The sequence below is a fragment of the Calliphora vicina genome, chromosome 3 (assembly GCF_958450345.1).
Source record: "Calliphora vicina chromosome 3, idCalVici1.1, whole genome shotgun sequence".
Taxonomy (NCBI): domain Eukaryota; kingdom Metazoa; phylum Arthropoda; class Insecta; order Diptera; family Calliphoridae; genus Calliphora; species Calliphora vicina.
Window position 1 is genome coordinate 114089166 of NC_088782.1, and position 24031 is coordinate 114113196.

At 31.1% G+C, this 24031-nt stretch overlaps 2 protein-coding genes across 2 annotated transcripts in view; one reads left to right on the top strand and one right to left on the bottom strand.

Annotated features, from left to right (window-relative positions):
* Nucleotides 1–1210: 1210 nt before the first annotated feature.
* On the top strand, nucleotides 1211–14890 carry fal (falten). The gene is made up of 8 exons (XM_065504832.1): nucleotides 1211–1462; nucleotides 9983–10149; nucleotides 11562–11667; nucleotides 13259–13516; nucleotides 13581–14030; nucleotides 14102–14184; nucleotides 14297–14365; nucleotides 14430–14890. Exons 2-8 carry the CDS (start codon nucleotides 9983–9985, stop codon nucleotides 14464–14466), a joined length of 1170 nt encoding a protein of 389 aa, XP_065360904.1. The 5' UTR covers nucleotides 1211–1462; the 3' UTR covers nucleotides 14467–14890.
* A 5555-nt stretch (nucleotides 14891–20445) lies between these two features.
* The window catches only part of LOC135954636 (heparan sulfate 2-O-sulfotransferase pipe-like), a 175791-nt gene continuing 172205 nt past the window's right edge, over nucleotides 20446–24031 (bottom strand). Inside the window, exons 4-6 of the mRNA XM_065504841.1 lie at nucleotides 23403–23962; nucleotides 23182–23336; nucleotides 20446–20679 (exon numbers count right to left, since the gene is read on the bottom strand). Coding sequence (XP_065360913.1) covers nucleotides 20489–20679; nucleotides 23182–23336; nucleotides 23403–23962 — 906 coding nt within the window. The 3' untranslated portion in view covers nucleotides 20446–20488. The remainder of the gene's footprint in view (nucleotides 20680–23181; nucleotides 23337–23402; nucleotides 23963–24031) is intronic.

Genomic DNA, 24031 nt, shown 5'->3' on the forward strand with positions numbered 1-24031 from the left:
GTATAACAGTTTCTTCTATCTTTATGCCTGCTATTTCTACAATCAGCTGTGTTCCCGATGACAACTTATGGAAACATGTTTGTTTTTAATATGATTAGCAGAACAAATTTCATTTTTAAAAGGAAAACGTAAATGTTTGTTTTAAAAATGTTTTTTATTGTCTCGTTATACAAACAACAATGTTATATCTAAATATTATATGAAACATTCGGGTTTTCAAAAATATTGTTACGTTTTAACCTTTTCAAAATGCTGGTTTATTTCCTTTAAATAAACCGGGTACTTTTGATTGCAAATAAAAGCCGTTTAATAGTTTAAAAATTGTAACAACTCTTTATTTATTTAAAATGTACAACAACCACAGAATTAAATAGCCACTCAATGTTTTTTATACAGGTTTATAAATTCTCAGAATTACAGACACAATTTATAATGTACACGAATTTACTTGAAAAACAAACACAACACACTTTAAGGCACTTAGATGGTGTTTCTTCGAAAAGCGTCTCTGATCAACTCACTAACGACTGCAACCTCTGCCACTATTTATAACACTGCATTACCATCTAGAAAGCTCTTTAACTGTCAAAGTTCGAATATTCTAGATCATACGCCATCTGTGGTGTACTTTCTACAATGTTCTTTAACGGATTATTCGAAATCGAATACAGCGTTGCCAACTTACAATCAAATCAACTGAAAGCTTTTATTTAACAATACCCACAGATATGTTACAGTTTTACAGCACTGTTACTTGAAAGCATTATGCTACTTTTAAATCAGCCGTTAAAATCGTTATATTTGAATTCAAGTGCAATTTCGTAACAATATTAAAAAAAATTTCAATTCAAAAACCATTTTTTTCAGTGTATTTAATTTTTTTATCACACCAACAACAAACAAAAAATACACACAAAACAGAGAGAATCTAGAATAAAAATGTAAAATACACACCATAAACATTGGCTGGCAGATCTGTTATTATTTATCAAATTATTATTTATATAATTTAAACGAATTTCACGAACTAACACCCATATCTTTTGAATTCTCAAAAACCCTTTTCCCGTTTTTTCCACTTTGCAAAAAAATACAATTCATGCTAACCATTCCCCGTGAATGTTAGCAATCTTATTGAAATAAGAGGAGGAATTAGTAATTTTTATTTAGTATATGAAAAATCTGTCGAAAACAAACTAAACTAACGGTTATAAATAATTATTTTTATAATAAAACGTCGTGATTAATTTTATGAAATATATATAGATTAGAACAAATAATGCCTCCAAAGGGTATATAAGGAAAGAGTACGAGTGTGTTTTATCAGAAGTCTAGCAGACGTTCACAACAACAAGTCATAGCTATAGCTGCCTAGAAGAATAAACATTTTGGAAATTACATCAAGTTGTATAATTTAAATTGTTAAAAGTTAAAAAAAGAAGTAACTGAAAACACCGGCAAGGTAAGTTTTAGTGGAAAAGTGAATAAATATTATATATATGTATATATAAAGAATGGTGGTGGTGTTTTTCTAGGATACCACCAATTTTTTCATAAGGGTGGTGAAGCAAAAAAATACAGAAAAAAAAACTAACAACAACAATTTGCAAACCAGCTGGCTTTGTTTGTAAACAAACTAAAACAAGTAACTAACGTGTTAAAAATATAATGTTAATGTAGAGCTTTTTGTAATGTTTTAGAGTTTTTTTTTTTGGAGAAATTTTGCGCAAAATTTATATTTACTTAAATATTGCTGAGCTCAAAATGTTTTCTATATATAGCAAAGTGATTTCATAATATGATTAAATTAAGTTTTGCTTATACCCAATAAAGCAAGAGATATTATAACGATCGACGACCCAAAGTTTTCTTCATGTAACTCACAAACATTTTTTTTTGGGAATTGAATAATTTCTATAAAAAATTGGGACGAAAAAATGATGTAGTGTAGTGAAATTCTACATCGATTAGTGTAACAATCCTGGAGGACATTTTAAAGGCCTGCAAAATTTACCATTTTGTTAATACGCCAATTTTTAAGAAATGATTTTTAATTTATTTTTGTCTGCGTAATTATCTTTATGTATTTGTATTATGTATTTAGTAATTTGTAAGCAATTAAATAAACCACCAATCTTTAGTTGTGTGATCGCTTTGAAAATAATATGGCTAGTTCTATTATTTAAATACTAGTTGAACCCCCGGCTTCGCCCTTTAGCATTTACTAATGGGGGTTCTTATGTAATTCGATTCGAATCGAAACACTTTCGAAATACAATGTATAAAGCATACAAGTTCGAATGAATTTCTTTTCGAAAGGAGTTACATAATAACCCCTAATGTTAGTTCTTTAAGTTTCTCCCACATACAACTGCCTTCTCTATTTATTAGCAAATAAAATATCTAAATTTGTACTGCATACTTTAGGGAGCTTTTTTATTACAGTTGACTGGACTCGATTTTTTCCAAGTTTTTCCCGAAATTTTTGATTTTTTTTCCTTTACAAACCATATCCTGAAAATTTCGAGTCGAATAAAAAAAAATCAGCCAAATCGCTCCAGCCGTTCTCACGTGATGCCATTACATACTTGGACCATTTAATTTTTATACCCTACACCACCATAGTGGGGTGGGTATTATGCATTTGTGCAGATGTTTGTAACGCCCAAAAATATTAGTTTAACACCCACCTTAAAGTATACCGATCGACTTAGAATCACTTTATGAGTCGATTAAACGATATCCGTCCGTCCGTCTGGTTGGCTGGCTGGCTGGCTGGCTGTCCATGTAAACCTTGTGCGAGGAGTACAGGTCGCAATTTTGAAGATATTTCGATCAAATTTGGTAGATATTATTGTTTCGGCCCAAGGACCAAGCCTATTGAAACTGGCTGAAATCGGTCCATTATTTCACCTAGCCCCTATACAAATGTCCTCCCGAAATTGAACTTTATCGGTCATAAATGTTTAATTTATAAATGTATCTCCACAAATTGCGCTCCAAATAAGTTTCATATATACAAAATTCATGTCACCAAATTTTGTTACGATCGGTCCATAATTAGTCATAGCTCCCATATAGACCCGCTTCCGAAAATCTCTTTAACGTGCATAAATCGCTTAAAAATGTTGGTATACTCACAAAATTCAACATAGTAAACTTTCATATAGACATAAATCACAAGACCTAATTTCATGGTGATCGGTCCTTAATTGGTCATAGCCCCCATATAAGGCCCACTTCCGAAAATCACTCACGAATATAAATTATTGATATTTTAAAAGAAAAATATTTTTGCTCTTTTACTTAGTGTAGGATATTATTATAAACTTTCTTACTTGTTATATATATAGAAGATTGGAAAATGTAATGTAAGCTTTTATAATATTGAGCTTATCTTTCTTTGTAGCGATTACTGTGTGCCGCAAAAAAGAAATAAAATAGTGCCGTCTGCATTCCTTGACATTTCTGTATAAAAAATGTAACCTAAAAACAATTATACAAAAATGTTCACAGCCGGGAAATTCCCAAATTTTGGAAATTAAAAGAAATTCAACTGATTTCAAAGTTTATTCGTTAGTAGTCAAAATCAAAGTAATAAAATATACATATTAAATTGAATTTATTTTCTCTATTCTATTAAACATCTATAAGTGAAGTCGAATTTTAATAATCAAGTTTTAAAAAAAATCGTTTCTCCTGGAAATTGTTTGGACTATAGAATTTGACAAACTAACGATTTCTCCCACTTTTTCCGTAGAACAACTAATGTTCCGACGTCGATGGTTATTTCCTTTCCTTTCCTTTCTTTTCTTCATTTTCAGATTCGTTGTATTAAAATTAATAAAAAAAAACTGCTCCTTTGACCAATCAATATATTGTCTCGCAATGCCCAGGCGTTTCTTTTTATTTACTTTAGTTATGAGTGGTTTCTTGGTCGGTCGTCTGGCAAACAAATTTAATTCAGATAATCGACTTCTAGTAGTGTGAACGCCAATAGGGACTCGTAGCTGTTCATTTGCGTAACTAGCAACATCGACTGCCATCTTTCGTGGATAAATTTTTAACACTTTTCGATAATTTCGTTAGATGTCTTGACGGGAAGTAGTTTTTCATGGACAACCACTTCTTTCCACTTTGATTCTCAGACGAAATCGCGATGCAAGCTAAACCTTAATCGTAATGATGCTAATAAGTAAATTCAGATTACAAAAAATGAAAATGCAAAAGAAGAGATAAATTGTATATCGTTATTAGTTTTGAGTCACATTCAAAGGTCGTATGGCACAGAGTCTTTTTTTTTTTTTTTTTTGCTCGCCACTGTACCTCTGGAGCTGTAAATCCAAGACCAAATTCCATTTATTTAAATTGTCTAGATTCTAACTATCTTTAAAACAGAATCACTAATTTTTATAATTTTTCTAGCAATTTTAAAAGTTATAAAACCATTTTTATGGAATTTACCAAAAGTTCCAAAAAAAAAATTAGTATATGGTACCTTAATGGTCGAAAGTATTGCCGGAACTTATGGTTTATGCGCATAGAAGTAAGGCATTGACATTTATCTCTTACAATATTTGAAAAACAAATTAAAACAACATGGTTTTTCATAAAGTTATAAAACACCGATTTTGTACAAAAATCTGAAAAAAAACTCAAAAATATTTGACAAATTATGATTGAGATCCAAAAAACATTTTTATTTGGGACACCTAAATGTACATATTGCAATAAGCTCATTTTTCAAAGATTGCATACAAGTCAATTCACCATAAAACTAAAAAAATGTTATTACACACAATTTAAATGACTTGAATAATCATTCAATCATATTTTGTTTGAAAAAATTAAATTTTTTTTTTTAAAACCCAAATACGAGATTGGAAATAATAAAACTAAAAAAATTTTTGCGTGTTTATTACACACAATTTAAATGACTTGAATAACCATACAATCATATGTTATTTGAAAAATTAAATTTTTTTTTTTTTTAAATCCAAATCCGGGACTGGAAATAATAAAACGTAATGCGTCAAGCTCATTTATATTGTAATTGGGTTATTGTGTAATTCAATTCGAAATCATCTTTCTATTGCTAGTTCTCATTTTGTTTGTCCAAATTCAGTCATAATTTTTGTTGTCATCCAGGCCTTTTTGTTTGGTATTGAAAATGGGCAATATCGGTCCATGATGTCCCACCACCAGAATTCTGTTTGAGCAGTCATAATAATAAGTTGATTATCCTTATACAATTTTGTACAAATTATTTCTAAGATGACATTTGTCCCTAGTCTCCATACAAGGTCGTCCTCAGAAAATGACTTGAACATTCATAATTGTCTTATAATACTTAATATCTTGAGGAAATTGGATATTGGCTTGAAATTGGATTTTGGCTTTGAGAACTTCTTTATTTGTTTTAGTATATCTGTGTTTTCCTATGTTTATCCATAAAATAAAATTAAACGAACGAAAAACTGCCTCAAGCTAAATACGTCATAAAATTGCTGGATCACGTATTGAAAATTTTTTGTTGTGTGCAAATTAATTATTGTTCATTTCATGTAAAAAAGAAAAAAGGGGAATTCCAGAAAAATTTATACTTGTGTTGCAGTGTTTTCTATAGTCATCTTTTGCAACACTTAAATTGAAAAGGCAGAAAAGAATATTTTGCGAAATTAATGGACAGACAGACATTTTTGCTGTTGCTGGGTATGAATATTTTCATTGTCAAAAGCATTTAAAAATTGATGTGCTGTAATATGCAATAGCGAACGAGTGCTTTGAGTGCGTAACCTGGAGCTTTAATTTTCACACACACTTCACAGTAAACCATTCAATAACTAGTCGAATATTCGCCGGTATATTCCGGTGTATCTGCAAAGACCTGGGACTTTACATATCCCAGAGTAAATAATCTGTTATATCCTGAATTCTTTTGGCTCGGTTGCTATTTAAAATCGACACAATCGGCCCAAAAAACCAAGACAACCTCGATTTTTTTTTTCTATATCTGGATTACTAAATCATAAATATAGACAATATGGATATTCAATAATAGATATTTCAAAGACCTTTGCAACGGCGGTATATAAGGCCAAAGTAAGTTGGACCTACAACTGATCAAAATCGGGAAAACAAATTTTTAAAAATTAAACTAAATGTTTTCCCATAAAAATTTTTTCGCTAATAAATTAAAAAAAATTTTAATTTTTTTTTTTAAATTTATTTTACCTAAAAATATTTAATATTTTTATTTTAAAGTATAATTTGGTGAAGTTTATATAAGATTCGTTAGAGCCAAATACAGCTTCCTTACTTGTTTACACTTATTTTGCTTAGTTTAAAAGAAATGCATTTATTTTTTAGCCTTCACTACGGTCTATATATTCTCATACTGGAATTTTATTTGTTGGTAAATTAAATTAAATGGTTTTCCTAGAAAACAGCTATTAATCAATTAAGAAAATTTATAAATTGCATATGTATATTTTTATATCAATCTTGTAAAATTAAATTTGTATTGTAGCGATACAAATACAAATTTAAATATTAACCCAGTGGGAAAATGTATTTTCATTTATTGTTGTCAAGAAAATAATAGAATTATACAGGCCTTTTATACATTTTATTCGGAATGGTTTCAATTCCGTAGTTTTTATTCCGATCGATTTCGTTTTAGGTTCTTCAGATTCCGTGTAATTTATTAATTCCAAAAATATTTCATAATTCTGTATTTCTGATTTTAATTTGACAGCGTTTTTCATATTAAAAGAAATATTAAAAATTTTAGAAAACCAAATAATTGCAATCAAATATCTATTCCACTTTGAAAAATGAAAGTGGTTTCATTACGAAACTAATTTTCGTTCTACTTTTTCTTAAGAAGCTAAATACGGAATTAATTCCACTTTCGATTGGATGGAATTCTGTGACAGGCCTGATAGTAAAAGAGTAACAACAAATGTGAGGCACATGTTAGTAATATTAACTATTTAAATATTTACATACCCATCATCATGAATGGCCAGGGTATATTATAAGTTTGTCATTCTGTTTGTAATTTAAAAATTGTTATATTTGAGACAATATAAACTATATACATACATATATTCTGAAACTTTATAGATAGCGTAGTTGATATAGCAATGTCCGTCTCACCATTTGTATGTTGAAATCAACTTTCCGAAGCCCCCAAATGACTTTCATACACGATTGATACATCAATATATCCGCTATAGGCCAACTTACTTTACTATTTAAAATCGAGAAAATCGGCCCACAAATGGCTGAGATATAATCAAAAAACCTCGACTACCAATAATTGTTCACTTATTTTCTACCAATATTTTTTTTTGAAAAAATTTTTCAATACCAAATAGATGAAATGGAGTCTTAATTAGCTTTAATCCTAGTTCCTTTTAGAGTCTTAATTTAGCTTCAATCGTATTTCTTCTTGGAGTCTTAGTTTAGCTTCCATCGTAGTTCATTTTAGAGTCTCAATTTAGTTTCAATCATAATACTTTTTAGAGTCTTAATTTAGCTTCAATCGTAGTTATTTTTAGAGTCTTAATTTAGCTTCAATCGTGGTTCTTTCTAGAGTTTTAATTTAACTTCAATCTTAATTCTTTTAAGAGTCCAAATTATCTTCAATATTTTTAGATTTTTAGACTATTGGTTTAGCTTCAATTCAGGTAATTTTAAAGTCTAAATTTAGCTTCAATTGTAGTTGATTTTAGAGTCTCAATTTAGCTTTAATCATAGCTCTTTTTAGAGTCATAATTTAGCTTCAATATTGGTTCATTTTGGAGTCTTAATTTTGCTTCAATCGCAGTTATTTTTAGACGCATAATTTAGCTTCAATCTTAGTTCTTTTTAAAGTCTCAATTTAATTTTAATCGCAGTTCTATTTAAAGTCTTAATTTTCTTCAACCGTAGTTCTTTTTAAAGTCTTAATTTAGCTAATCGCAGTTATTTTTAGAGTCTTAAGTTAGCTTCAATCTTTGTTCTTTTTAGAGTCTTAATTTTCTTCAATCGTAGTTCTTTTTAGAATCTCAATTTAGCTTTAATCGTAGTTCTTTTTAGAGTCTTAATTTAGCTTCAATCGTAGTTCTTTTTATAGTCTTAATTTAGCTTTTATCCTATTTCTTTTTAGAGTCTTAATTTAGCTTCAATCGTATTTCTTCTTAGAGTCTTAGTTTAGCTTGAATCGTAGTCCATTTTAGAGTCTAAATTTATTTCAATTGTAGTTCTTTTTAGAATCTTAATTTGGCTTCAATCGTAGTTCTATTTAGAGTCTTAATTTAGCTTCAATCATAGTTATTTTAAGAGTCTTAAAATAGCTTCAATCGTAGTTATATTTAGAGTCTTATTTTAGCTTCAATCCTAGTTCTATTTAGAGTCTTAATTTATCTTCAATTGAGGTTTTTTTAAGAGTCTTAATTTAGCTTCAATCATAGTTATTTTAAGAGTCTTAAAATAGCTTCAATCGTAGTTATATTTAGAGTCTTATTTTGGCTTCAATTGTGGTTCTTTTAAGAGTCTTAATTTAGCTTCAATCCTAGTTCTATTTAGAGTCTTAATTTATCTTCAATTGAGGTTCTTTTAAGAGTCTTAATTTAGCTTCAATCATAGTTATTTTAAGAGTCTTAAAATAGCTTCAATTGTAGTTATATTTAGAGTCTTAATTTAGCTTCAATTGTGGTTCTTTTAAGAGTCTTAATTTAGCTTCAATCGTAGTTATATTTAGAGTCTTATTTTAGCTTCAATTGTGGTTCTTTTAAGAGTCTTAATTTAGCTTCAATCCTAGTTCTATTTAGAGTCTTAATTTAGCTTCAATTGTGGTTGTTTTTAGAGTCTTAATTTAGCTTCAATCGTATTATTTATTTAGAGTCTTATTTTAGCTTGAAGCCTAGATCATTTTAAAGTCTTAATTTAGCTTCAATCGTTGTTATTTTTAGAGTTTTGATTTAACTTCAATTGAGATAATTTTAAAGTCTAATTTAGCTTCAATTGAAGGTCTTTTTAAAAAAAGTTTTTTTTTTTTTAAATAATAGTTATATTCGATTCGTCACAGCCGATTATAACATTCTTACTTGTTTTTTTTTTTTTATTAAAAAGATAAATTCCAGCACGTACTTACATATTTGAATACATTTGTAAAAACTGCAGTTTAAAATTAAAATGTGAGTTAGAAATTATGTTTTATTTCCAAATAAAGATCTTTGTAAATAAAATGTATGGTAAACAATAATCTTTTAAATATTTTTTTATTAAAATAAAGCTTCAATACATTCATTACATACTTACATGTATGCAATTCCTTATATGGAAATTGCAGTTTAAAATTTGTGTGTAAATTCCCTGTTAAGTTTTATTTTTTAAGACGTTGATGAATTTTTTCTAAATAGTTAGCGATTGTTTTAACTAATATTTTAAGATGTTCATACAAATGTGGCTAGTTAGTACATACTCACCCTTATCGTGGTTGGCGTTAACGTCTTACGCCTACGACTGTTTCGTACTAGATTAAAGATAAAATGCAAACTGTTTCTTTAATCTAGTACGAAACTGTCGTAGGCGTATGACGTTTACGCCAACCACGATAAGGGTGACTATTTCTACTAGTTTGGGAAATTTCCCATACAAAAAGTATACAGTAAAAGTCTTATGATTTCTTACTATTGAGGAATTCAAACGGTCTCCTATTAGGTCGTATTGTCATAATGTCCTAAAATATTTTTTTAGTTTAAACAAATTTTTGTTGGGTTTCAAACAAAAAAATTATAAACTAATAAGACTTTTTGAACTATGTTTATTGGTTTGTCATAAAATAACTCTTTTTTTTTTGTATGCAGCACAACAAGAATTTGTTTAAACTAAAAAAAATATTTTAGGAAATTATGACAATACGACCTAATAGGAGACCCTTTGAATCCCCCATATATTTCATTTTATATTAACCTATTCTCTTCTCTTACAGATGGAAATCGTTGATGTTATTTATGGCAAATTGTCCATACCAACCGATGTGGCTGCCATTGTGGACACGCCACAATTTCAACGCTTGAAATCCATTAAACAATTGGGATTTTTGAAAATTAATAATTGTATTGAACGTGATCATCATCGTTATTCTCATTGTTTGGGGTAAGTTTTTCTTTACAGCACACACTTTGAGCTAAAATTAAGTTATTTCCTGTTTTTTGCAAAATAAAGGGTCTTTCATTAAGTGCTGAATATTATTAAATTTAAATAAAATAAAGTGTGTATGAGATATCATCGAAATATATTATTCGATTGAAAGGCCAATCAATGCCATTAATTTTGGAATATTACATCGTGCAAATGTCCGCCACAACTTCGCTATGGTACATAAATCTGGCTGAAATCGACCGAGGGTTTATGCCTTAATCGCATAGACATGTGACTTAAGGAAAAGTCTAACGGTGTCAAATTGCACGATATCGGTTGCCAGTTCATATCACCACTACCTGAGTGGTTATCGCTCGTGCAGAATGTCCAATGATACATGAACAGAATGAAACCACATGTCGTTGGTCTCCAGATCATCCAAATCAGGCCAAAATAAGTTGGTAATATTCAACCTATAGCGCTCGTCGTTGACGGTGATGGCCTGGCTGGCCATTGTCGTTTTCAAAGAAATATGGATCAATGACGCCGCCAGCCCTAAATCCATACCAAGCAGTGACTTTTTCGGTATTTAACGCTATTGGATCTCTTGTGGATAGGCATCGTCTCAAAATTAACAATTTGGTTTGTTAATTTTGAAGATGAAGATGTTTTTTTTTATAAAAATTAGGGTTAGTTTCCAACTGCTCCAGGGTCCATATATCGAACACTCGATCTCACGCGGCGATCAATTCATTAGATCTTATGTTTCGTCGTCGTTCGGGTGTTGGTTCATTGTTTACTGACAAATTGAACTCAAACTTATCCAGCACACTGCGATTTGTCCTCTCGGTAAGACAATTATGGCGACCGTAAAATGGGCAATGCGCGCGAAACGTTGCCTGAACAGAACACCCATGTTGATAAAACAATTTTATACTTTGCATGTGTTGTTGAACGTTATATCCGTGCATGGTGATTTGGCAAAACAAACTGAATAAGTGACACTCAATTCGACAGATATAGCTTCAACATAATGGTCGCTATCAACTGTCAAAGTTCGGAAGTCCTTATATGAAGACCCTTTATAACAGTAAAACTTGAAAAATAACTGATAAAAATTGTGGTTAAGTTTTTCCAATGTGCACTACAATATATTTTCAATAGTTGTGTTTCCAACAGATTTTAAGAAACATTTAATAAAACAAGTGGTTACTCGCGCTCTATAAGAATGTTACAAATTGTCATTAGGTTTCTCCAATCTAACAATTAGAGATTTTACAGCTATCGTTTGGCCAGGTTTTTCCGGTGCCAAAATCCAATTTTATTTTTAACTTACTTAAAAACCAACATACTTAAAATATTGTTTTATACATTGGAGTTTTATTTATTTTTTAAATATTTGTTTGTTTTATTTTTTATTGCTACAGAACATATCATGCTGCCTGTCGGATGTTAGATGCTTTGGAGAAAAATACCCAGTGGTTAAGCGATAATAACAATAAAATACCTCTGGTATATCGCAAAGCTGTTCAGGTGAGCTAGATAGATAACATGTTATAGATTATAGATTTTTTGTAATTTAGCAATAACATTTTAGATTATTTATTAAAGTGTTTAATTAGAACCCAGCTACAGTTACCGAATTTACTGCAAAGAAAACATAAAAGTTGTACAATCTTTATAATTATTAACTGCAAAAACAAATATGACTATTTAGTTCTAAAATATAAGTTTGCAAACAAAATCGCCGTATCTACAAAGTTATTATTCATCCGTTGTTTTCAAGGTGAACAAACCAGATTCTCTGATGAAGGAGCAGATGCATCTTAGATTCATCCTTGATAACTCATCTAAACACAAGAGGAGGGGTTACCAAGGATACGTTCCCTCAAGTTTGTCAGAGCCGGACATTGGCAGAATAGGTGGGACACAGTCTCTTTCTCTTCTTCGCTTTGACAGCTTCTACAGTAATCGTTAAACCGTAGGCCCGGTCTTCTAGTATTCCGTGTTCCTATTATGCAGTGTCCTGTAATAAAGGAAACAATTAACCTTATTTGCTCACGATGAAATTCCATAAGTAGGTTTGGTCTGTCGGCATCATATACGACCCAGTTTTAAGGCAGTGATTTCCACCTGAAGAGCAGAAGTTAGGCAGCCTGAAGTAGGATTTTGTACCATAATTTTCTATAAAGAAACCTCCACCGATCCTATTTACCGTTTTTGAGCCATCAGTATAAACCCTTTTGACGTCGTCAGTGGGGTAGAGCCATAATCGCTGTTCGGAATTATAATATGGAATTGCATGTCAAAATATGATTTGTGATGCTGTAGTTGACATTGCTATGGATGCACCCATAGTAATTCAGTATCTTAGAGTGCCCAAGGTCCTTATGGGTCCACGAGCATCCAACATTCAGTCTCACATCAAAATTGAGAGGCATTTGTATCACCATCAAATCCAGTTTAAAACAGTAAAAAGAGCTTTAGAAAAACTAGACCTTACAGCGCCTGTTATCAGTATCGCAATAGTCCTTAGAACTCGTTCAATGGCCTTCCGGTGGGAACTGCTTTGAAGATCCAATTGATACCCTTCGGCCTAATACCCCAGTTAGTACCAAATGACGTCTTGCAAGAGTAGATATCCACATAGGCCTTGTTAATCCTGTTCTGAACGTTCAGGTTCCAGGATAATCTTTTATCTAGAATGATGCCAAGGTACTTTGCATTATCGCTGATCTCAAGACTGATTCCATTCAGTCTAGGTGGTCTAAAGTCATAGAACTTGTATCTGTGAGGAGAACCAGTGCCGAACTGTGCTAAACCTACGATTGAGGCTAAACAAAGACTTTTAAAAGACCTCCTTCTTGAAGATAAAATAAGATTCTGTAAAGAGCCAGGGTTGTAGCTAAACGAAGTATGTAAAACTCCTATAAATGAAGTGAAATTAAGAATGTGAAAAAGGTAGAAGCCATGTTTTTAGAAATTTTAGTTTAATTATGACTTTCACTATTGAATTTGAAGTAGGACTAGAGTCGCTTTATGTTTTTATGATTTTAAAGAGATTTTCTTCGTCCATTAATCTACATTCAATACAAATGACTTGTTTACATTTCCGCATTTACAGATAGCAGCTCTTTTGCATGATATAGCCCATGGACCATTTTCACATGGCTGGGAGCATGTAGCAGACGATTATTTACATGAAAAAGAAGCATTTTCCTGCATTGATTACATCTTCCAGAGAATAAATAAAGATTTATTTCCCGAACTGCGTAACAACAATAACTTTGGCATTGAATTAATAAAAGCCTTAATCTATGGTAAAATTGATGAATTTAAATATCTAAATGAATTACCCCAACAGTTTCAATTTATATTTGAGGTAAGAGAAAAATTTAAATTCGATCAATTTTACTATGTAATAATTATAAAAATTTAATCAACAGATTGTCAGCAATAAACGTTCAGAATTTGATGTCGATAAATGGGATTATTTAAAACGTGATTACCACTATTTGCAACATATGAGTAAACCCAATATGGACTTTGATGATGTCTTCCTTAAGGCTAGAGTCTCTGATTGTGGTACTCAAATTGAGTATCGTTATGAGGACTATGATAAAATCTATAATCTGTGTGCGGCACGTTATGATTTCCATGTTAATTGCTATTCATTGCCGCAATATTTATTATGTGATTATCTAATTGATTTGGCCATACAGGAATGTAAGCCTGAAATCAATAATATTTTAGTGAAGGATATTAGAGCAGATAATATTGAGGAGTTTTTACAATTAACGGATGATAACGTTATGAAATTGTTGAAAAAAAGTGTTTTGTGGAAATTTTTGCAATATGACACAAAATTCCAACAAGTTGAGGAACTTGAACAGAAGGTAAAAGTGTGATTATAAGAATCCAGTGTAAATTAAATAAAAAATAATATGTTTGTTTTTATAATTTAAAGACTGTTGAAGCTAGTGTTGAAGTAGAAAGTTTAGAAGAATATATGCCCAAAGGAAAAAGATTAAGTTTTTATGGTGACAGCATGTAAGTGTAAAGACTAGCTATGATAGAAGCTAAACTAAGACTTAGAAAGGTCTTAGGAATGAAGCTTAGATAATTGATATTTTTTCTCAAAGCTTTCCTTTGTGCTTTTCAGAAACCAGCCTGTAATCTATGATGAAACCAAAAATGTTAGAAAAACTTATACTTGCTATTGCGATCAAAGGTATGTTAAACAAAAAAGCTTTTCTATTTCAACCATTAATTAAATAAAATTCTTAAATTTTTAGCACACAAACAGTTTATTATACAGTACAACATGAATGAATTGAAATGTTTAAAACAAATAAAATCAAACTACCACAAAACGAAAGTGGTACTAAAACCAAGAGAATAAACAAGAAAAATCAAACAAAAGTACCTTTTTGTAATAAACTAAAAACATTATTTAATTTAATTTAAGAAAAATATCACATTTCCAGATATTTATTATTATTTTTTATTGTTATTTTAAAACATATTTCTTTGTTTTTTTTTTATCTATATGTTTTAATATTTTCGTTAAGTTGTTTTTACCCCCATTAACACGAACTCTGGTTATGCGTTAACTAATAGTTATATTGTCGGTTAAAATTATTTTTGTATGAAAACTGTCAGTATAACTATTAGTTAATACATAACCAGCCTTTGTGTTACTGGGGGTTAATATAATTTCACAACTAATCGTAGTTTAAAGTAAACAAATCTTGAATGTTTGTTCATTTCAACTTAGTTTATGTAAACTTTAGTTACATAATTAATCATTAAATTAAAGGCTTTTAACTGCTAATCGTAGTTACAAGTAAACAAAACTATAAAGTTTATTCATTTAAACTTAGTTTATGTAAACTCTGGTTACATATTTAATCTTTAATTTAATGGTTTTTAACAATATTTTAATGTTTTTACTCCATTTAATAATTTAACCAAATATTACTTTATTAATCGTAGTTTAAAGTAAACCAAATCCCAAATTTTTTTTCATTTAAACTTAGTTTATGTAAACTTTAGTTCTTTATTTAACCTCTAATAACATTTTATATTATTATTCCATTTTATTATTAAACCAAATATTTTTTATTTAATTTTCCAACTAATAGTGGTTTAAAGTAAACCAAATCCCACTAATTGTTCATTTAAACTTAGTTTAAATTTTTAAACTTTTTAATTTTGTATTCCATTATAACCAAATAGTTATTTTCATATTATAATTAATTGATAATTGAGGCTATCAGTGCAAAAGTGCTGTAACCCACAATTTTTTTTTGGATTACCAAAATCAATACAAAATTGGTTTAAGCTACCTTTTGCTATTCAAAAGCGGATGGAGCATAATATAACAATGTAATGTAGCATAAGTGGTGTAAGTTGAATATACCACTAAATAAATAGTTTGGCGTTACACCATTTTTGCCTCATTTATCTTCAGGAATTTAGTTTATAAAAAATCGTATGTGAATTCATGTATTAATGTTAAGTTTTGTGTTAATTTCTATCAGTTACATTCGATATTATGTTTTAAACATGTTAATTTTTTTTATATATATTTTAAAAAATATATGAATTCTAATAAATAAAGTATAATTTTATTTAGCATATACAATGAAATTAGTTTGAATTCAATCAATTACACAGTGCAACACGAAAAAATATAACCATATACGGACACCACTATGAGATAAAAGACCAAAAAAAAAAAGACCCGTGTCTCCCAGTTTTGCTCAAAGTCAGGCACTTTTTTTGATTTTATATGTTTACAATTTTTGTTCTTTATGACAAGGGCTACAACTTTGCCTCAGAAAGTTAGTCAAAATTCCGAACTGTTTGCCAGATATGAGCCTGAGAAAATTATAATTGTTTTACAAATATTACCCGGAGACACCAACTCTTTGGGGGCCCATAAAAAAGTCTTTTTTTGTTCTTTTATCACGTGCTGGTGTCCGTATATGGTTATATTTCCACACAATGATATAGGTAATAGGTCATATTAGAACTTGAAGCGTATTTTAACATAAACCACATTTTAACAATTCTTCTTTGTAGGTCTTAGTTTAGTTTCAATCTTGGACTTCTTACATTCATAGTTTAATATCAATCATTGGTATTTTTTGATTCTTAGCCTTGGATTCAGGGTAATTGTATAGCAGACGAATTGGCCAGAAGTGAAACGATGATGGCTAAAGATACGATTGATCCCTTTACTGGTATTACCCTTGGAAAATGTAAAATTGTTGTACAGCAGGACGAATCTAGTTATAGAATTCAGTCGTGAGCAAATAAGGCTAATTGTTTCTTTTATTACAGGACACTGCATAATTGGAACACATGCTAGAAGAATGGGCTTACGGTTTAATGAAGCTGTCGAAACAAAGGACGAGAAGGAGACTGTGTCCCACCTATTCTGCCATTGCCTGGCTCTAACAAACTTGAGGGAATGTATTCTTGGAACCCCCTTCCTCTTGTGTTTAGATGAGTTATCAAGAATGGATGTGAGACGAATCCCTACCTTCATCAGAGAATCTGGTTGATTCAACTTGGAAACAACGGATTTCGAATGAGTATCATGCTTCTTGGATATGACAATGGGAACAGTTTTAAATTGACCCAAATGAACCTAATCTAGATTAGCTTTAATTGTAGCTATATTAAAAATTGCAAAGGGGATAGATTGTAGAAGGAAAGGTGGTGTAAGGAGGATAAAAACCTTTTGTAATTGCTCGTTATGTTTGTTATTAGTACAAATTGCAGAGCCTTGGTGGTGAGTTGGCTCATCATTCAAGCTATTTTATAGCCATTATTTATTTAACTTCGACGTTATTTCAATGCTATGCCGCTGATTCAATCAAATCACTGCAAATAAAAAAACAGACGTGAAAATAAAAAAAAACGTGAATTTTACTGTCACGGAGTACAACAGCGGATTATACTACTTAACTGCATCTTCAATCAACTTCGCGAAACCGTCACCGCAGCAGCCGCTTGCTTCATTCCCCCTGGACGAATATCCGTAGTGCAATCGCACTTCTCAGCACAAGCAGCGAGATTCGTAGATGAGAGTGTTGACATCCTAAGTATCAACCCTGACGACCCTAGGATCGCCCAGCTGAACCGCGATATCAGCAGGTTGGTAAATGAGGACATTAGCGAAACAAATGGTTAGATCATTTGAAGAACTGCAACTTAAGTTTTGGTGTTGGCAAGTTGTGGTCTACAGTTCGGTCTCGCTCCAACCCGACAAAGAATGATAATAGGGTCTCGATTAAATTTTCAGATAACACAATAGCCGACCCTAAACGGTGCGCGCGTGCTGCTTGTCGATAATTTATTGAGCACACTGAGAGAGACAAGGCGATAAGAAGTATTGTCCGCAAACTACATGATCTTCCAGTCTCGGACACACCACAACTTTCATTGCCAACTGAAGTTGCAGAAGCTATCAACACAGCTAAGCCTTTAAAGGCAATAGAACCTGACGGAATATCCATGCTGATGCTAAAACACCTAGGCGGAAGGAGGGTTGAGTACCTGTCAGTAAGGAGTGTAATAATTCGCAATGTCTGAAATTGTGTCGAGTGATGCCGTTCTTAAAATCTGGGAAAATTCCTCCTGTCATTAGTAGCGAAGACACTCAAAGCTGTTCTCCTCCCACAGCTGACCCGTGAACTACCAGCATCTCGTCACCAGCATGGATTGCGTAAGATCCAAAAATTTCGTCACTGCACGTAATCTGCAGTTATCACCAACGAAGTCATCGGGTACACTCTTCACCACATGGACGAAGAAGGTAAAACTCTCAAATTCCGACATTAAACCCATACTTTTTACCTCCTCAGCACACGCCACTAATCACGCATGAACTGCGAACTGCCTACAGCACTTGGGGTATGGACAAAACAAAACGATTGCTCGGTCAGTGGTAAACTATGCTGTTCTAGTGTGGTTGCCTTCGTTGAGTGATACTCTGTGGACCGTCACAGGCTGCCTTCAAATTACATGTGAACACCATCATAACGAGGAAAATAAGGTTCTTCTGGTCAAGGAACACAACATCATGTTGACGCAACAGTTTCTTCTGGGATGTCACCGTAGGAGTCATTGAAACTTCGACAACACACAGTTGGAGTCTCCCCAAGGCATATCAGCCAGGACCTACGCAAATACGAGGGTAGCATACAGTGCTATGTGCAGGATCCATTAGATCGCCGCTCGTATATGACAGCTTTGAATGATATTCATAGAGACGCCATCAATTCCGCGGTAACAGGATACCATATGAATGTCGTACTTGGTGGTCGACCACCGCCAATAGCAGACAACAAGAGTCGTTCTGACACAACTAAGATCAGGATGGAGCAACAGGCTTAATAACTTTTGGTGCCGCAAAGACCGTGAAGTCCTCAACTTATGCCCAGCATGTGGTCAGGGTCCTCATGACACCCTCTACATATTCTACTGTTCAGCCAACTCTACTTCACTACGTCCTGTGGATTTATGGACTCATCCAGTCAAAGTAGCACAATTCCTTGGACTTCAGCAACATGCAGAACCCCCAGATTAAATATTGTAAGATTGTTCACGCTGCTACAACAAGAACAACAACTAGCTTAACCCGGTGCGCTTCGCTTCACTACCTCTATCGTAGTAAAATAAAAAAAAAATGTGAAAGGATTTTATATAAAATTAAATTATACTTTTCTTAAGACGTTCGCTCAGCTATAATTTCGTATGTTTTTACAGTGGGTAAGTTTCGATCCAGCCTTCCGTAAGACTTTGTTCCTAGTCTTAATTAAGCTTCAATTATAGTTCTTTTTAGAGTCTTAATATAGCTTCAATCGTAATTCTTTTTAGAGTCTTAATTTAGCTTCAATCGTAGTTCATTTAAGAGTCTTAATTTAGCTTCATTCGTTATTCATTTTAGAGTCTTAATTTAGCTTCATTAAAAGTTCATTTAAGACTCTTAATTTATGTTCAATCGCAGTTCATTTAAGAGTCTTAATTTAGCTTCAATCGTAATTCATTTAAGAGTCTTAATTTAGCTTCAATCGCAGTTGTTTTTAGAATCTTAATTTAGCTTTAATCGTAGTTCATTTAAGGGTCTTAATATAGCTTCAATTGTAGTTCATTTAAGAGTCTTTATTTATCTTCAATTGTAGTTCATTTAAGAGTCTTAATTTATCTTCAATCGCAGTTCATTTAAGAGTCTTAATTTAGCTTCAATTGGAGTTATTTTTAGAGTCTTAATATAGCTTCTATCGCAGTTGTTTTTAGAGTCTTAATTTAGCTTTAATCGTAGTTCATTTAAGGGTCTTAATTTAGCTTCAATCGTAGTTCATTTAAGAGTCTTAATTTAGCTTCAATTGTAGTTCTTTGAAGAGTCTTAATATAGCTTCAATCGTAGGTCTTTCCGTCTAATTTAAATAAACCTTTTTTGGATTTTTAGATTTTGTTTTTTTTTTATTAAATAATTTCAGAGAATCACATACATATTTTTTTATATACTTATTATTAACTTTAAAGATTAAACAAAACATAACTATAGATTTTAATTGTTTTAATACTTTTTTAATACATAAAATTATGATAATTTTATGGTAAAAAAAAACAACTATTAACTAATAAACACAAAATTAATAACACAACAATATTAAGACAAGTAATAAAATAATTAGTAAAAATTAAAAGCTTACATTAAACATTAATTAATTAAAACTAATAAATAATAATAATAATAAAAACAAATTAAAAAATAGAAAAACAAAAGAAGAAAAAAAACTAAAGTATACTTTTAGGTTTAATACAAAAACTGTAGCCTACTTTTAATATTATTTGTTTCATTAAGGCTGGTCTATAGTTTAATTTTTTTTTTGTATATTTTAACTTCATTGTTTAATGGGTTTTATGAAATTGTTGTTTGTTTTAATTGGTAAATAATAGTATGTTCCTCTATTATATTATTTAGCCTAAAAGTATGCTTTCTATTATTTTTTGTTTATACTATTAAATAGAAACTAATTTTTTTTTTATTTTACATAATTTTGTTTTCATAAATAAGGTATAAAAACAACTTATACTAAAAAGTTCTTTTAAATTACAATATTTTACAATTAAGGCCAGTTATAATAGTTGCATTGAGCACAGTGTTAAAAGCTGCTGAATATAATAGAAGGCCCTAACAAAAAGCTATGGAGTACCTTGAAAATGGTCTTTCTCCATTTATAATCAGGTTGAAATACATACTTCTTGTTTTGCTGTTCTTTTAAACTAAAATTGTATCTTATTTACTTTTTTTTTTGTAAGATCTAAACTAAATTTAAGGTTGTAAATGGGCCAACGTTTTATCAGGCAGATTTGCGGCCAGATATTGTTTGTGCAAACGCTGTCTACAAAATTGATAGAATTCAATTTCATTGGTGAAATTGCGTCTTACAATATCTTTAACCTTTTCACTAACTGGAGGTTTGAAATTATTTTTGTTGATTTTTGTCAGGTATTCGGCACTGGCTGGAAAAGAGAGACAAAGAAAAATTAATATTTTCAGAGTCTAAGTCTAAACTTAATTTAATAATCTTAGTTTAGCTTAAATTTTCGTTATTTTTATAGTCTTAATTCAGCTTTAATCGTAAATCTTTTGAGAGTCATAATCTAGCTTCAATCGTAGTTCATTTAAGAGTCTTAAGTTAGCTTCAACAGTAGTTCATTTAAGAGTCTTAATTTAGCTTCAATCATTGTTCATTTAAGAGTCTTAATTTAGCTTCAATCGTTGTTCATTTAAGAGTCTTAATTTAGCTCCAACAGTAGTTCATTTAAGAGTCTTAATTTAGCTTCAGTCGTGGTTCATTTAAGAGTCTTAATTTATCATCACTCGTAGTTCATTTAAGAATCTTAATTTAGCTTCAGTCGTTGTTCATTTAAGAGTCTTAATCTAGCTTCAATCGTAGTTAATGTAGCTTCAATCGTAGTTCATTTAAGAGACTTAATTTAGCTTCAATCGTTGTTCATTTAAGAGTCTCAATTTAGCTTCAATCGTTATTCATTTAAGAGTCTTAATTTAGCTTCATTAAAAGTTCATTTAAGAGTCTTAATTTAGCTTTAATCGTTGTTCATTTCAGAGTCTTAATTTAGCTTCAATCGTGGTTCATTTAAGAGTCTTAATTTAGCTTCAATCGTGGTTCATTTCAGAGTCTTAATTAAGCTTCAGTCGTAGTTCATTTAAGAGTCTTAATTTAGCTTCAGTCGTGGTTCATTTAAGACTCTTAATTTAGCTTCAATCGTGGTCCATTTAAGAGTCTTAATTTAGTTGCAATCGTTGTTCATTTCAGAGTCTTAATTTAGCTTCAGTCGTAGTTCATTTAAGAGTCTTAATTTAGCTTCAGTCGTAGTTCATTTAAGAGTCTTAATTTCAGAGTCTTAATTAAGCTTCCGTCGTAGTTCATTTAAGAGTCTTAAATTAGCTTCAGTCGTGGTTCATTAGCTTCATTAATTTAGCTTCAATCGTAGTTCATTTAAGAGTCTTAATTTAGCTTCAATCGTAGTTCATTTAAGAGTCTCAATTTAGCTTCAATCGTTATTCATTTAAGAGTCTTAATTTAGCTTCATTAAAAGTTCATTTAAGAGTCTTAATTTAGCTTTAATCGTTGTTCATTTAAGAGTCCTAATTTATCTTCAATCGTTGTTCATTTAAGAGTCTTAATTTAGCTTCAATCGTGGTTCATTTAAGAGTCTTAATTTAGTTGCAATCGTTGTTCATTTCAGAGCCTTAATATAGCTTCAATCGTTGTTCATTTAATAGCTTCAATCTTTGTTCATTTAAGAGTCTTAATTTAGCTTTAATCGTAGTTCATTTAAGAGTCTTAATTTAGCTTCAATCGTGGTTCATTTAAGAGTCTTAATTTAGCTGCAATCGTTGTTCATTTCAGAGTCTTAGTTTAGCTTCAGTCTTAGTTCATTTAAGAGTCTTAATTTAGCTTCAATCGTTGTTCATTTAAGAGCCTTAATTTAGCTTCAATCGTGGTTCATTTAAGAGTCTTAATTTAGCTTCAATCGTTATTCATTTAAGAGTCTTAATTTAGCGTCAATGGTTATTCATTTAAGAGTCTTAATTTAGCTGCATTTAAGAGTCTTAATTTAGCTTCATTTAAGAATCTTAATTTAGCTTCAATCGTAGTTCATTTAAGAGTCTTAATTTAGCTGCATTTAAGAGTCTTAATTTAGCTTCATTTAAGAATATTAATTTAGCTTCAATCGTAGTTCATTTAAGAGTCTTAATTTTACTGCATTTAGTCTTAATTTAGCTTCAATCGTTGTTCATTTATGAGTCTTCATTTAGCTGCATTTAAGAGTCTTAATTTAGTTTCAATCGTAGTTCAGTTAGGAGTCTTAATTTAGCTTCATTTAAGAGTCTTAATTTAGTTTCAATCGTAGTTCAGTTAAGAGTCTTAATTTATCTTCATTTAAGAGCCTTTCTTTAGCTTCATTCATTCTTGGTTTAGCTTCCTACTTGGGGCTTTTCAGAGTCTAGTTAAGCTTCAATTGAGAGTCTTTTATGAGTCATAGTTTAGCATAATGTAGTTTTAGTCATCGGTCACTCTTGTGTCTTAGTTTAGCTTTAATCGTGGTTATTTTTTGAGTTTTATTTTAGCTGCATTAGTAGATCTTTTCATAGTCCTAGTTCTTTTTTAAGCGTATGTTTTTTAGATTCTTGTTTCAGCTGTAATCGTATATTTTTTTAGAGCTTAAGATCAGCTTTAATCGTTGTTTTTTTTTAAAGTCTAAGTTGAGCTTTTATCGTAGGCCTTATTAGATTACTGGTTAAGCTTCAGTCGTATGTTTTTATAGAGTCTTAGTTCATATTCTTTCTAGAGTCTTTTATAGTTTTATTCAATCGTAGGTATGTTTAGAGTGCTAGTTCAGTTTTAATAGTATTTCTAATCTTAGTTTATCTTTTATTGTAAGGTCCTTTTAGAATCGATGATATTTTATTTGCGATCGTATTTTTATACTTACTATCATAAATCTCCCGAACACCTTGGAAAAATCTCGGTATATACTTTTCAAATACCGACAGCGTGGTATTGAGATCCTCTAAAACACCCACTACAGCATATTGACTTTCAACCGCATGTTTGGCTCTTTCCAAAGCACCCACTGTATTAAAAGGTCTATTTGAAATGAGAAAATTATTTAATATTAAGGTACACTACAAAAATCACTCCCTAAATACTAACGTGCACTCATAAGCATGACCACAAAAGAACAAACTCTGGCGACGATGATCACCAATACCCTCCACGGTAACACCCTGTGTGTACGTGCACTCTTGATCGCCCGACAAAACACACGACTCAAAATCCTTTTTCAGCCAAGCTGGATGGGGTAGTGGCAAATCGGGAAAGGCTGCCTTACGTTCCACAAAATACCAAGGAGCTCTTACATAATAGAACCAGCTAATAACCCGTTCCACTGGATCACGTACAACATTAACATAGATGGGTGTGGGTAATTTGAATTTGGTAAAATTCGTATAGCACACATGTTTAATGAACACCGAGGGTTCGGGTAAATCACTAATAACTTCGGCCAGCTCTTGTTGTTGATCCTCAGCCAAACGTATGGTTTCGACTTTTTGCACTGCATCACGGTGAAATTGAAAATTATTGCGTTCCGATAGACGTCTTAAGAGTTCCATAAACGTTTGACTGCCCACTTTGGGTACACGATTAAAGAATACCAAATCGAGTTGGGCCTTGCGGGTGTTATTGAGATCGCGAACATTAAGTGATTGCATCTAAGTGGGAGGGAAAAATGGTGAAATTAATTTTAAGGTTAAGAAAATTTTAATAAAAATGTTAGCATT